The sequence below is a fragment of the Salvia splendens genome, chromosome 13 (assembly GCF_004379255.2).
Source record: "Salvia splendens isolate huo1 chromosome 13, SspV2, whole genome shotgun sequence".
NCBI lineage: Eukaryota > Viridiplantae > Streptophyta > Magnoliopsida > Lamiales > Lamiaceae > Salvia > Salvia splendens.
Window position 1 is genome coordinate 22,751,933 of NC_056044.1, and position 15,300 is coordinate 22,767,232.

The window sequence follows — 15,300 nt, forward strand, 5'->3', positions numbered from 1 at the left end:
TATGTTTTTTAATTAGTTTGCATTATATATTTGAAAACATTTAAATTAATTAACAAAATAATAGTAAAACATATAGGGCGCGCCTTAGAGCGCCCCATTGCAGGTGTGGGGTAGGAGGATAAAACTGATGACGTGGCGCCATTGTGGATGGATGGCCATACATGAGAAAACTTAAACAAATACTTTGGAATGATACATTTGGAATGTAAACCAGACTCCAAAGAACTGTATTGTTGGCTTACGACATTTAGATTTTAGACTATCAAATTTCATAAATAAAAAAAATCTTGGACTTTGGACAAAAATAATAAAATTAATTAAAAACCAACAGAAATAGTTTATATATTTACAAGTAACTTAACCTATTTTTATTACACAAGGCAAGGCAAACATATAAATTTATAAGAAGTATTCTTAAATTTTTAAAAATAATTGTGGGTCCATGCCCAACTTCGTGGCTAGACCAATGCCCGTGTGGCGTGTATCATGAAATTCATAATATCTCTTTAAATCCAAAAAAATGTCGCTTTAGTAAAGTTGAATTAAAGCACCATAGTATATATATATATATATATATGATCTCAATCAATCAACGATGTCATATTTCCCATACCTAGCTAGTATCTTATCCCTGCTTCGAAATATCTTGGGATGACACGTATGAATATGTCTCAATCACCTTTGAAAAATTGCATATGAATTATGCTATAAGGCCATCACAACGCAGCTCCCCCCACCATTTCTAAACCGTTCCTTAAACTACTATTTGCGGGCCCTACTATACTTTTTTTACTCCATTCCTTAATTAAGGAACGAAACCTGCAACCCTCCGTTTCTTATCCGTTCCTTAACCGTTCCTTAAATTACTATTCTTTCAATTTCATTTTTTATTTTTATTTCCAACCCAATTCAATTAAAATAAACACACTTCATTAAAATTAAAATAACATTACAACTTAAAATTCAAAAAAATAGAAAAAGACATAATTAAAATCCTAAAAAAATAAAAAATGACATAATTTAAAATACAATTTTATAGAGACAACCAAGAATAAGTTTGTCCCACATCGAAAGTGGAACATAAAACATTCAAGGATGTCTCTATAAAATAGAGACAACCAAGAATGAGTTTGTCCCACATCGAAAGTGGAACATAAAACATTCAATGATGTCTCTATAAAATAGAGATAACCAAGAATGAGTTTGTCTCACATCGAAAGTGGAATATAAAACATTCAATGATGTCTCTATAAAATAGAGATAATCAAGAATGAGTTTGTCCCACATCGAAAGTGGAACATGAAACATTCAAGGATATCTCTATAAAAGAGAGACAACCAAGAATGAGTTTCATAAATTCGCAAGCCCATCAAATATATAGGGGCTAATACGAATTTCTAGTATTCAATTATTTGTAAAAATTATATTTAAATATAAAAAACAATTTTTTAAAAATTCATTTTAAAAAAAATGAATTTATTGCGTAGCGTGACGACGCCCACTCGCGGGTCGGCGAGTGGGCGTCACGCACGACGCAGGGCGAGCCACGTCGCCGAAGCGCGTGGCGACACAAGCCGTGCCGCGTCTCGCGGCGACGGCACCCGCGACGGCATGGGCACGACACGGAGACGGAACGCACCTCCGCAATGCGTCGCGTGCCGGTTCCATTCCGCCGGCACGAAACGCGCCCGCGTCGCGGGTGCTCTAATACAAATAAAATAGTAACGCATGCAAAAGTGAAAAATGAAATTAAAACGACATTACTCGTATTTTAGACCGTTTCACAGTTAGTGTAGAGTCATTGCCCACTTTTTCAGTTTTACTGATTCCTCGCCTTATTTGTTACCAAATCTTCGATCACTAAATCATCTATACTCAATTCAGTTCAACAATTACCTAACCTAACCTAACAACAACAACAACAACAAATGGGAAACTCGTTGCCAAAATCCCCCCAAATCGAACCACCTCAAAATCAGCATCAACAGCAAGAGCTAGGAGGAGAAGAATCAGAAGACGAGAGCGGCGAATTCACCTGCGAAATCTGCGTGGAGCCGGCGCCGAAATCGGAGAAAAAGTTCCGCAACGGCGACAAGTGCCACCACCCATTCTGCACCGACTGCGTGGCCAAATACATCCGCGTGGAGGTGGAGGACCACAACTCCGGGCGCGTGAGATGCCCCGCCGTCGGCTGCCGCCACGAGCTGTTGCCGCTGGAGTGCGCGGAGGTGGTCGGGGCGGCGCTGCTCGTGCGGTGGTGCGACGTGCTGTGCGAGTCAGCGATCGCGGGGGTGGAGAGGTGCTATTGCCCTAATGTGAGGTGCAACGAGCTGATCGTGAACGAGTGCGGCGAGGTGGCGGGAAAATCGAAGTGCCCTAACTGCAGGGAGATGTTCTGCTTCGAGTGCAAGGGGAGTTGGCACGCGGGATTCACGTGCGAGGAGAGCGTGGATGACAGGGATGGGGGTGACGTGGCGTTTGGGAGGCTGGTGGAGCAGAATAAATGGAGGAGGTGCCCGCGCTGCAGGCATTTCGTTGAACTCATGGAGGGCTGCCCTATCATTAGATGCAGGTTAGTTCTCTCTTACTCTCTTTCAATTCATAAACACACAAACATAGGCAAACTAATATTGAATTCACTGATGCCCTTCTTGCTATGGAGGACATTCCTACCTCCATTCAATTTATTCCATTTCTTTGCTTAGTAAATAATTCATAAACACACAAACATAGGCAAACTAATATTGAATTCACTGATGCCCTTCTTGCTATGGAGGACATTCCTACCTCCATTCCATTTATTCCATTTCTTTGCTTATTAAATATTTTTGTTAGGAATCACCATTCCATTCCACATCGGAATATCCATTTCATCCATTTAGCTATTCCATTTTCCTTTCTTCTTATTTTAAATTTTAACAAAATTACATAAACATTATTTTATATTATATTTAAATTTAATATCATTTCAATTTTATAATAAAATTTAAATTTAAAATTTTTTAATAATTGAAAAATCCATAATAAAATTTAAATTTAAAATTTTTTAATAATTGAAAAATCCACACACTTCACCCATTTTACACCCTACATATACTACCCACTTCATCATTTCACACACTACACGCACTTCACACAGTTCACACACTACACAAATTCAAAAATAGGATGCTTGAAATGTGAATAGTGTTTGTAGTGTGTGAATTGCGTGTAGTGTGTAAAGTGTGTGAAGTGTTTGTAGTGTGTGTAGTGTGTGAAATATGTATAGTGCGTGTAATGTGTGAAATGTGTGCAGTGCGTGTAGTGTGTGAAATGTGTGTAGTGCGTGTAGTGTGTGAAGTGTGTGTAGTGTGTGTAGTGCTTTTTTGGTAGAATCAACATATTAAGTATTCATATTTCATACCATTCCATTTCTATATTAATTTTTAGTTATCAAGCATAGGAATGAAATCTATCAAGGAATAACAATTTCATTCCTTTTGCATTCCTTGTGCTTACCAAGCACAAGAATGGAATCATTCCATTCCCACCTCCATTCCATTCCATTCTCTCCTCATTCTATTCCATCATACCAAGAAGCGAAGCTCCTGAGAGTTTGGATTGGATGGTTTTGAATACAGATGTGGGAGCTATTTTTGCTACCGGTGTGAAGTGCTGGTTGACAAGCCATGGTGCCGTTGCATGACCACTTCTCTGCGGCATTGCCGTGTTTGGTGCTACAGAATCTGTATACTCATCCTCTTCCTCAATGTTGCACTTCTTTTCTGCTTGTGGGGAATCAAGAAACACAAACGGATCAACAAATAAATCTTCAAATATAGAGATGGAGCTGACGCTATATTGCTAGCTATGTATGAACATGAGTTCATAGTTACTGAATGTTGAATAGAGCTTGCTACTTTAGTATAGTAGTAACATTCAACAACGGGTATTGATTATTTGTCCTTTGTTGAGTTCATCGATTTAGTTGATGATACGATAATGTTAAACCGTTTTGGAGGCGGCCCCTACTTTTGATTGCCTACTAAGGATATTTTTTGATACTAACATTTAGAAACAAGAGTAAACAGAACACCTCAAAATCTGTACTTGCATACCAACATTCTAAATTCTCTTCACAACGAGCAAGCCTTCAGCTGAAAGAGTCGACAATGCAGTTCGAAGCTGCCAAAACACACAAAATGTTAATTGCTTTGCTTTCATACAGGCCATGAATGAATACATAATATATAGAGGAGGGATGAGGGAACGGGACTCACATCACTAAGGTGCACCTCAGCACCACCCAGATTCTGCTTCTTCAACTCTTCCAATAACTGCGCATTACAATTCTCACTAAATCAGCCAACACCATCTAGCCTTAACTTGAAGTATTTAATATGAATCTGAAATTTCCCAAACCTCCATCAAGCGAGCAGACGACCCTCCGATTGTCAACTTGTCCAGAACGAGGCTGCATGTGGCCAACACCAGATTCTCCCGCCTCATTCTTTCACTTGCGGATACTCCAGTCGTGATCAGGTCCATATCAATGGTTCCTGTTCACATGATAATCAATGCTTCAATACTGGTGAAAATAGCCAAGATAGTGAATCTGATTTTTAACATCCAATTGCTGTGGTGTTACTTTCTTGAAATTAAGATAAGACGGCCTTTGATTGAATAACCTTATGTGATGGGGAATAAGGCAAAAAAAACCGAAATGAAGATTCAGAAATGGGAATACAAATATTACCGGTCGAATGGTCTGTTGCAGACTGTTGCATTGCCACCTCGAGAAGCCTAAAAGCTTCTATTACACCCGACTTCTCAACCTGCATGTTCAAGTGCATAATCTTGGTAAATCATCAAGCACTTGAAGTTCGAACCAAGATTACTAAAGAGAGCTTGCCAACCAATTCCGAGAAACGAATGCGGGCCAAGCCCTCACTGAGGTGTATCAAACTTTCAATTTGCCTTGGGGTTGCAGTTATGACCTGTATTCATAAAACAATTAAAAACATAAAATCATTGATTCCTTAAACCCTGAACTACATTCTCATTATCTCCTAACACCAGGAAACAGACTAAATATCCAAATCAGCTAGAGTCTTAAAAAATGTTTATACAGTATATGACCTTTTTGCTGCTTCCTGGGAAATTTCCTTTTTTTCTCATCTCGACATACCCTCTTGTCAACTCCTCTGCAGCTTCATCTGATAACTGTGCGTGTATATGTTTTCGTGCATAGTTTACATAAGCAGTCAAGGTTGGCAAGTCAATGACATCATGCTGGGAACTCTGATTGAAAGCAAAACTAGGACGAATAAATACAAGTCTCCAAAAAAATATTCAGAAAAATATGAAAGAGAAAAGGTTCAAACATTAGGATTTTCGAAGTGTAATGCCACAATGTGCTTCGCCAGACGCCTATCTGTCTCCTCATCAGCCTTGTCAAGAATCAAATAGATCAGATCAAACCTGGAAAATAAATGCAAGTCAAATGTACATAGTTTTTATATCAATATAGCAAGTTATTAAATTAATTCTATGGAAAGCTAAGATCCTTCCACATATCCCCATAAATCCTATGAATTCTGAAAATGAAAGTAACCACTGAAAAGAGAGGACAATATCTTGTCTTGTATAAATGAGTCATAAACAATCAACTGTGCTACTGAAATTGTTAGGATTCGTTTCCAGGAGTTCATAAATAATAATCTTGAAATAGTAACTGCGAATAACATGTAGAAAGCCCTTACCTAGACAATAAAGTAGGAGGAAGGTTGATATTTTCAATCACTGACAAGCGAGGGTTATAGCGTGAACCAATTGGGTTGGCACAAGCCAGCACTGAAGTTCTTGCATTTAGGGAAGCAATTATTCCAGCCTTCGCAATTGAAACAGTTTGCTGCTCCATCACCTGATGGTAAAAAATTCATGTTACCCCTTTCTCATTATTGCATCAGTAGTTGGGGAACGTGGTCTAAATGATTTTTGCTAAAATATTAGGAGGAAGGTCATGCAAATTTTGTTTACATTGGAAAACAGCATTGTACGAGAATACCCGGGTGAAATCCGATTTTTGGTTTATACAGATTATTTTTGCTGTAGGATATAAGTTTATGAGCATGAACACAACAAAAGAAAATGTACTTGATTCAGACCTCGTGTAACATGCTCCTTGCATTGTCAGACATTTTGTCAAATTCATCGATGCAACATATGCCTCTATCACTCAAAACCAAGGCTCCACTCTCTAGGACCTACACAATCATATTTGGGTGAAGTTCAAATCTTCCAGAGTTAATGAATATGGGATAATCGTTCATGAAATTTACTCACGGTTTCACCAGTCTCAGGATCCTTCGCCACATAAGCAGTTAGCCCCACAGCAGAGCTTCCTCTCCCACTAGTGTATATACCACGAGGAGAGAGCTTATAAATGTACTGGAGAAGCTGCGATTTACTGGTTCCAGGATCTCCAACAAGGAGAATATTTATATCACCTCTGAAGCTAGCACCAGATGGCAACTTCAATGCATTCCCTCCAAAAAGCTGAGGACCAAACATAATGAGAAATAATATACTGATAAACAAATTTATCACCAAACTTATGTTGTAATAAGGAACCTGGCAAAGATGGCTTCTCTTTACGTCATCCAACTCCCATATGTTTGGCGCCAAAGACCTAGTCAATTTTTCATATATATCAGGCTGTTTCAATAGTTCTTTTAATTGCTCCACCTCCAATATTCCAGAAAATATTATCCTCAAGAGAACAATATTAACTCTTCATTGCAAGTAAGGAATATAAAGTACATTGATTTCAGATTTCTGAGTTGAATCATCGTCCCCAGTGCTTGCTTCATTTTCAGTTTCCATTGGATCCTGTACATCCATTCTTGACTTATCCGTCGTCTTTAGATGAAGACAATCAATGTAAGTCTGAAACAAAAGAACTCATTATTCACATAAATACTGTATGCACAAAAGTGATGACATTCAAAACAATGGCTTACATGACAGAAATAAAAGTGCATACCTTGAAAATTGACTTCACTGTCCTCTGTGTCTGACCAAATTCAAGAAATAAGTATTCCAGTAGACATAACGTCACGAATGCAAGGGAGAACCCTAACTCCGTCATTAGTGAAATCAAGCTTAATAATTCGTGATTCAAGTAAAACAAACATCTGAAAGAGATTTATGACCTCGGATTTCAAAAAATTGCAGATAGAATATGGAAAAGTTATACAATAGCAATTGAAACCATACCGTCAGGCGTGTTGACAGGAGAAGAATCGGAGGCCATGATCTAGGGCGTGCGAACGAAAGTATGCTACGGTGATCTGAAATTATAGTGAGAGAAAGAGATGAGAGAGAGCGGTTAGGGCGAGGGAAATGGCATAGTTGTTTGCAGAAAATTGGCGGGAAAATGGTTAATGGTATGTAGTGAGACGTTTGGGCTTTATACTCCATATTGGGCTATTTTTTTATTTGGGCCAGAACTATATTTGTATCACTCTTATTTTCTTTTTAGAAATCAAAATTTGTACAAGGAGAGTCTTAGGAAATTTTGTATAATAAAATCATTATTATGCGTAATGCTCACTTCATCTAATTTAAGAGGGTCACATTCCGTTTTTGTTTTGTCTCAACTGAAATACACACTTTAGAATTAATTCTTTTCTTTGTTCTTCTTATTAAAATATTTAATTATATTTTTTTTATCATTTTATTTTTATCAATAATTTTACTTAAAATCTTGTATCATTCAAAAAGTGACCATGAACGACGGAGATGTTAATATTTAAGAGTATAGTGTGGGATTGGGATGCATATATTGAAATATTCCGATAGCATATTTTGGGCCTATCAATAATTTTGATTGGGCCCCACCACAAGATTAGGCTGGCCAGTTGACTTAACATCTCATTGGACTAAACGAAATTTGCCTACTGTAATCATTAGCAAAATCATGATCAATGAATCATATAGTACTATACAATTAGACATGTTATTCGAGTTATTTCATTGAATTTCAGGTCAATTTAGTTAGGTTGGATAATCTTTAAACTAGATCGACATTGTCCAAAGTTTTGCATACCGATGATTGAGACACTCCTAGCAAAACTGACAATGAGCCACTCAATTCATTACCACCTAATTTCCCCATTAATGGAGATTAAAGGCGTTGTGGCCACCTAATTTCTCGTTGTGTAACATAAACAAGTGAAACGCCATTACCACTAGCGTCTAGCAATAAAAGAATTACTAGTAATCATACAATCATAAGCTACCATAGTCTGCGATCCAACTAGGAATTTTACAAGTTCAGATCATCCCCCATACAATTTTCACACTTATATATTTTCTTTTTAACTGTCACACTTAAAAGTCACGTGTTTCTAAAAATGAAAATATCATTCTATCTAATTTATTATTATCTCATTTACCAAATAAAATAACAATGTTGTATGAAATCGCGTACAAAATAAAATAGGGTGAACTACAAAAATAGTCTATGGACTATGCGTTTATCTCGCCATTAGTCCCTGGACTTTTAAAATATCCCCATACAACCCTGGACTAAGCATTTATCTTGAAAATGGTCTTTTTTCACTGTTTCAGGACGAAAATACCCTTTTGGGGTGGTTTGGGGGTTTGGGCAATTTGATCTTTTTACACTTTTAACATTTTAAATCTGATATTATTTCAATGATGTACTAAATCTGATATTATTTCTAAATTATCATTCTTCTTCCCTTTTACTATCCTTCACTTTGTTTCTTTATTTCAATATTAGATTTAATTTTATCAAATTAAATTTTAAATTTCAATTTGTAAATATCAATAAATCTTTATTAATTATTAAAATTATTGTTAAATAACAAATTAATAGTTTTAATCAATATTTGATAGTGTCTAATATTTAATCAATAACGTACGACGACGCCTTAGTGTTAATCAATATTTAATAGTTTTAATCATAAATAGATCATATAACACGATTTATTCTGAAATAAATATGCATCTAATGTAAGAATAATATAATTTTCGTTTATTAATTTGAAAACAATCAAAATTAACTAGAAAATTTCAACAAAAATTCTCCTATATCAAATTTTTAGTAGTATCAAATTTTTAGTCAACTTCATAATATTTAATCACAAGCAATTATAACAACCGAACGAAGGCTAAATAGAATTACTCTTATTTTTCCATCATGATTAATCTACACTTCTTCAATTTAGCTGAATATTATATTAAATAATAAAAATTAATAGTTTTAATCAATATTTATAGTGTCCATGAATTAATAGTTTTAATTAAAATAATTTATTGATTTGGAAATTGAAATTTAAAATTTAATTTGATAAAATTAAATCTAATATTGAAATAAAGAAACAAAGTGAATGATGGCAAAAGGGAAGAAGAATAATAATTTTGATATAATATCAGATTTAGTACATCACTGAAATAATATCAGATTTAAAATGTTAAAAGTGTAAAAAGACCAAATTGTCCAAATATCAGATTTATTCACTCTTTTACTTTACTCTCTCTCCTTTAACTATATATTATTATTTTTGCAAAACGAGTGTGAAAAAGGAAATGGTACAATCTTTCTGGGACGGAGAGAGTAGTACTCAGATGAAGAAAATATTTCATATATCATACTCCTTTCATTCATAAAAATATGTACATTTAGAATGACACAGGAGTTGATGCATAATGCACAATTGATAAGTAAAAAAGAGAATGAAGATGATAGTTAAAGTAGTGTTAATTGATAGTGAAACCCCGCATTATTATTAGTGTTTAATAAGTTGTAATTGTGAGTCATAGTGATATAAGTTATAAATTAAATTATATATATGGGCAATGATGAATTGGAGACAACTTTCCATAAATGGAAATGCTTATATTTTATGTGACGGATGAAAATGAAAATTGCACATACATTTATGGGACGGATGAAGTATGAATCTATAAAATTTAGTTATTGGTATTTTTTTAACTTTGAGGCTTAGACTATAGTTAATGACGTTTTTCAGAATGAAAAATGTATCAGTTGATTTGATGACGACCGTAGAGTTGCCTATATGCGGGTCGTATTGGTCTACCAAGACTATTGGGCTTTTAAAATTTTACCAGTCTACACCGGCCATCCAAATGAGGTTATATACACCCTTGGTCCCATAAAAATAGAAACTTTTGGGACGATATACATGTTTTATTGCACAATAAAGTAATAGGAAGATAGAAAGAAAAAATAATTCGAGTGTTGTTAGTGAAAAATGAGATAATTTATTAGAAAGAAAGCAATTAATAAATGGACTATTTTTATGATACAAACTTAATTAGAAAGTCTATTTTCATGGTATGAATGTATTTTACATGTCCAACTTAATCGCATCTGGCCCATCGGGCTATTAGACCAAATTTGTCAGAAAAAAATGTACTAGTAAAATTGAAGATTATTTTACGAGTGTTTATTTAACAAATATTGACTGCCATGGGGCTATCAATATGAGCTTCATGAGATAGAAATGTCAATTGAACAAATTCGATTTTTGTGGAGGCATGTTAATTGGTACTCAATGCTAGTTGCGTTGAAATTTATTGAATTATAAAGTTTCAACTTAACCTTTTAAAATTAACAAGTTATTCGGGCTAGTTTGCATATTTCTAGGTTCTAGCTGATTGATATATCTGTACAACTATATGTTAAATGGTATAGACAACATATTTAGAGAAGAAAGCAATGAGAGAAGATAATTGTATTTGATTGAATGATGAAATGGTACTCAACACCCATATATTTATAGGGATGTTGGTGACCTTTGAGATCCTACAATAAATGTATATTCATGGAACTACACTATTATTGGAACATGCACATCTTCAATGCTTCTTGGAACACCATTCTTGGAACTCTATTATTCTTTTAATGCTTATTGATACTTCCCCTTTTCTCAACACTCCCCCTCAAATTGAGTGGTGGGATCTCCAAAACTCAATTTGGAAAGCACATCTTCAAAGCTCCTTGAGTTGACTGCTTTAGTTAGGATGTCGGCAAGTTGATCCTCAGAGCGAACAAAAGGGAGTTCGACAATCCCATTCTCAATGTTTTCTTTGATGAAGTGTCTGTCAACCTCCACATGCTTCGTTCGATCATGTTGTACTGGATTTTGTGAGATGCTTATAGCGGCTTTGTTATCACAATACAACTGGCACTTGCTTGGAGAGAGATTAATATCTTTCATCAATCTCCTTAACCATAAAATCTCGGTCAACCCACTTTTAATCCCACGAAATTCTGCTTCAGCACTCGAAAGAGCCACCACCTTCTGCTTCTTGCTTCTCCATGTTACCAAATTACCTCCAACAAAGGTAAAGTAGCCTGCTGTAGACTTCCTATCGTTTGGGTTCCCTGCCCAGTCAGCATCTGTATAACCATGAATATCAAGATGCCCATTTTTGGCGAACAACACTCCATGCCCTGGAGTTCCCTTCAAATACCGACAAATCCTAAGTGCTGCCTCCATGTGATCTGTCTGCGGCTTATGCATGAACTGACTTACGACCCCAACTGCATAGGCAATATCTGGCCTAGTGTGCGAGAGATATATGAGTTTTCCGACCAGTCGCTGATATCGACTACGGTCAGCCAACTTGGCTCCTTCTCTGATTTGTAATCCGTGATTAACTGCCAGAGGAGTGTCTGCTGGTTTACATTCCAGTAGGCCAGTCTCTGCTAGGATGTCCAAGATATACTTCCTTTGTCGCAGAAAAATTCCTTTGGTTGACCTTAGCACTTCAATCCCAAGAAAGTACTTGAGATTCCCCAAGTCCTTCATCTCAAATTCCTGAAAAAGATTTTTCTTTAATTCCTCAATCTCTTCTAGGTCGTCACCTGTAATAATCATGTCATCAACATATATGATTAAACATGTGATCTTATCACCCCGCTTCTTAAAAAAATAGCGTATGGTCTGAATTGCTCTGTGTATATCCATAGCTAATCATTGCCCAGCAAACTTCCCAAACCATACTCTTGGAGATTGCTTCAATCCATACAAGGTCTTCCTCAATCGGCACCCTTCACCTGCTTTAAAATCTGTTGCAAAACCTGGGGGTGCCTCCATGTAAATTTCTTCTTCCTTCTTCAACTCTCCATGTAGGAAGGCATTCGTCACATCAAACTGGTGTAATGGCCAGTCCCTATTAGCAGCAATGGATAACAACACCCGAATAGTGTTCATCTTAGCTACTAGAGAGAAGGTCTCAGAATAGTCAACTCCATATATCTGAGTATAGCCTTTTGCGACAAGTCGTGCCTTGTACCTTTCTATCGAGCCATCAGGTCTTCTTTTGATAGTGAAGACCCATCGACAACCCACTGGTCGCTTCCCTTCTGGTAGAGCACATTTCTCCCATGTGTGGTTTCGAATCAGTGCATCAATCTCTTTCTTCATTGCTTCCCTCCAATGCTTGTATTTCATAGCTTCTTCCCATGTCTGTGGTATTTCTTCTTCCTCATATAGTGCATTCTCGAAAGCCCGAGCCATCTCTGATAAATGGCCTTTGGCTAGGTTCACAACAGAGTACCGCTTTTTCCTGTCAATCTTCTCTGGTGTATACCTTTTGGGTGGAACTCCTCTGTTTGACCTTGGTGGAAGTATGTACCTCCCAGTGTCAGGGTCAACTCCTTCGACCTCGACTTCCTCAATTTCCCTTTCTTTGATCTCAATTGAATTTTCTTCTGCACTTACAGTGTTAGCCAAACAATTATCTGTATCCACAGGATTACTTACACTGGATAACCTTAACGGAGAAATATTAGAGGCGATGCCACCTTCTACGATGGACTCTACCACATCAGAGACTTGCTCAGCGGAATTGCTTACTGTTTTCTCTGATAGATCCGCATCAGGATTGCTTGGCGTTGGCAGTGGCATTGAGATCCAACTTAGCGGGTCCGTATCATTGTTATCCCTAACATTACTCTCCCTCTGACCGCTAAGATGGGTAAAGAAGTACTCAGTTTCAAGAAAGTTGCAGTTCATTGTAACAAACATCCGGTTGGACTTTGGATCGAAACACCTATACCCCTTTTGATTTACCACATATCCTACAAAAACGCATTTGATAGCGCATGGGGATAGTTTAGTTCTTTCATGTTTAGGAATGTGGACAAAAACAGAGCATCCGAAGACGCGAGGTTCAAGAGTCAAGGGCGGAGGAATTTTTGTAAAGGTGGACAAGACTTGTAGAGGAGTTTTGTGTTTGAGAATACTTGTGGGCAATCGGTTTAAGAGATAGGCTGAGGTGGCAATGGCTTCTGGCCAGAAGTGTTTCGGGGCTTTTGTCTCTATAAGCATAGAACGAGTCATTTCGAGGAGAGATCGATTTTTCCTTTCTGCCACACCGTTTTGTTCGGGAGTATGAGCACATGTGGTTTGGTGTATAAGGCCTTTGTTTTGGAAGAATTATTTCATGGTAGAATTAACGAACTCCCCCCATTATCTGACCGAATGACCTGGATGGTTTTGTGAAACTGAGTTTGGATAATGTTATAGAAATGGGTAAAGTGTGACAAAACTTCAGATTTTTGTTTCATGAAATATATCCAGGCCATGCGAGTGCAATCATCCACAAAAACTAAGAAATATCGAAAACCTTGCTCCCCAATAACTGGTGCGGGCCCCCAAACATCAGAGTGTACTAAGGCAAACGGGGTTTCAACACGAGTATTACTTAATGGGTAAGAGTTCCGATGACTTTTGGATAAAAGACAAGTTTCACAGTACATGTCATGCTTAGGAATAATACTAGGAAATAACAATTTTAAGTAACCGATAGAAGGATGACCCAAGCGCCGATGCCAAAGCCAAGCTTTCCGGTCAGCTGATCCGTGAGTTAACATGACAGTCCCTTTTTGAGCTATCTCATCCACATAGTAAAGCCCATCACGTTCAGTGCCACGCCCAATTATCTCCCCGGTTCGGATATCATGCAACAGACAAAATTGTGGCTGCATTAGTAACGTACAATTCAATTCCTTTGTGACATGACTAATGGATAATAACTTATGAGACATCGAAGGAATATATAGACAATTTGATAACTGCAAAGTTGGGGAAATGTTAACGGTTCCAGCCCCCTCAACCACTGTAAATTCCCCATTGGCAGTTTGGATATGAGATTTTAGAGGTTTCTGAAGGTTGGTAAGGTCTGAGGCATCATATGTTATGGTATCGGTTGCCCCACAGTCAAAAATCCATTTATCATTTTTCTCATGGCTATTAGATACTGCACACACAACTCCAAGCTTCTCGAGAGGCTGAAATCGATTTTGGCAAGTAGTTTGGGAAATTATGGAATTTTCAGGAGATTTGGGGGCGAATTGTGACTGAGAATTTTGGTGGGGTAAAACCTGCAATTTCCCAAAGATTTGGGGGCTTCCAATAAAAGAGCCCCCTAACCCTAATCTACCTGAATCGGGCGCCGCCTCTTCCCTCATCAATTCTTCACTCCAAACACGAATAACATTCCCACTTCCGCCGGTGACGAAGTTTGCTGCCCCGGTTGTGTTCACCGGCTGAGTAGCTTCATTTCCGGTCCTTCCTCCTGGCTGGACAGCACCGGCTGTTTGCGCTACCCCCTGCACGGCGTTGCCACCGTCGCCTCCAACTGCTGCGGCGGCGTGCCCGCCACGGTTCCAGGGTGTTTGCGGTTGCGGCGGCTTGCCGTGCTTCTCTTCCCACCAATCTGGATACCCAATTAGTTCAAAGCATGAATCTTTTGTGTGTCTTTTCCGTTTGCAGTAGGAACACACCAATTTTGACTTGTCTTCTTCATCACTTTGCCGATTTCTGCCATTGCCGCCGCCGCGACCACCACCGTGGCTGCCTCGACCACCACCGTTGCTGCCGCGACCGCCACCCCGAGAGCTGCCGGTAGGGTTCTGCCACCCTCGGATGGCGAGGCCGGTTCCGATTCCATCCGTGGCAGCTGCTCTGCCGGTGTTTGCATGTTGTAACACTCGGAGTCGTGTCTCCTCCTGCTGAATCAGGTTGTACGCATAGTCGACGGAGGGAAGCGAGTCCATTTTCAGTATCTTCCTCTTGGTTGTTTCATATTTGCTATCAATTGCATATAGAAACTGACATACTCTCTGATCTTGTATGAATTTGTTATGAATCTCCATATCCTCTGGACATTTCATTGGGTTCGTCTGTTTTTGATCAATTGAAATCCAGATCTCTCCCAACCGGCTCCATATTTCTTCTAATGAACTGATTCCTTGTC

The 15,300-nt window shown here is 37.9% G+C and overlaps 3 protein-coding genes across 4 annotated transcripts; 1 reads left to right on the forward strand and 2 right to left on the reverse strand.

Moving 5' to 3' along the window:
• Positions 1–1,757: 1,757 nt before the first annotated feature.
• Positions 1,758–4,028, forward strand: LOC121761014 (E3 ubiquitin-protein ligase RNF144A-like). Its single transcript, XM_042156598.1, has 2 exons — positions 1,758–2,572; positions 3,621–4,028. The coding sequence occupies exons 1-2, from the start codon at positions 1,929–1,931 to the stop codon at positions 3,805–3,807; spliced, it is 831 nt and encodes a 276-aa protein (XP_042012532.1). The 5' UTR covers positions 1,758–1,928; the 3' UTR covers positions 3,808–4,028.
• A 69-nt stretch (positions 4,029–4,097) lies between these two features.
• LOC121761013 (DNA replication licensing factor MCM4-like) lies at positions 4,098–7,404 on the reverse strand. Of its 2 annotated transcripts, XM_042156595.1 has the most exons (14): positions 7,258–7,404; positions 7,025–7,116; positions 6,802–6,927; positions 6,613–6,726; positions 6,325–6,537; positions 6,147–6,245; positions 5,742–5,902; positions 5,364–5,460; positions 5,119–5,280; positions 4,896–4,976; positions 4,736–4,814; positions 4,402–4,538; positions 4,260–4,316; positions 4,098–4,164 (listed from the first exon to the last, which is right to left on the reverse strand). In XM_042156595.1, exons 1-14 carry the CDS (start codon positions 7,292–7,294, stop codon positions 4,105–4,107), a joined length of 1,515 nt encoding a protein of 504 aa, XP_042012529.1. In that variant the 5' UTR covers positions 7,295–7,404; the 3' UTR covers positions 4,098–4,104. The 2 variants fall into 2 exon arrangements, with proteins under 2 accessions (XP_042012529.1, XP_042012531.1); XM_042156597.1 differs by lacking the exon at positions 7,258–7,404 and having other exon boundaries at positions 6,613–6,670; positions 7,025–7,035.
• Positions 7,405–14,000: 6,596 nt separating this feature from the next.
• LOC121760712 (putative glycine-rich cell wall structural protein 1) lies at positions 14,001–15,100 on the reverse strand. The gene is made up of 3 exons (XM_042156343.1): positions 14,854–15,100; positions 14,485–14,760; positions 14,001–14,023 (listed from the first exon to the last, which is right to left on the reverse strand). The coding sequence occupies exons 1-3, from the start codon at positions 15,098–15,100 to the stop codon at positions 14,001–14,003; spliced, it is 546 nt and encodes a 181-aa protein (XP_042012277.1).
• Between the last annotated feature and the right edge of the window lie 200 nt (positions 15,101–15,300).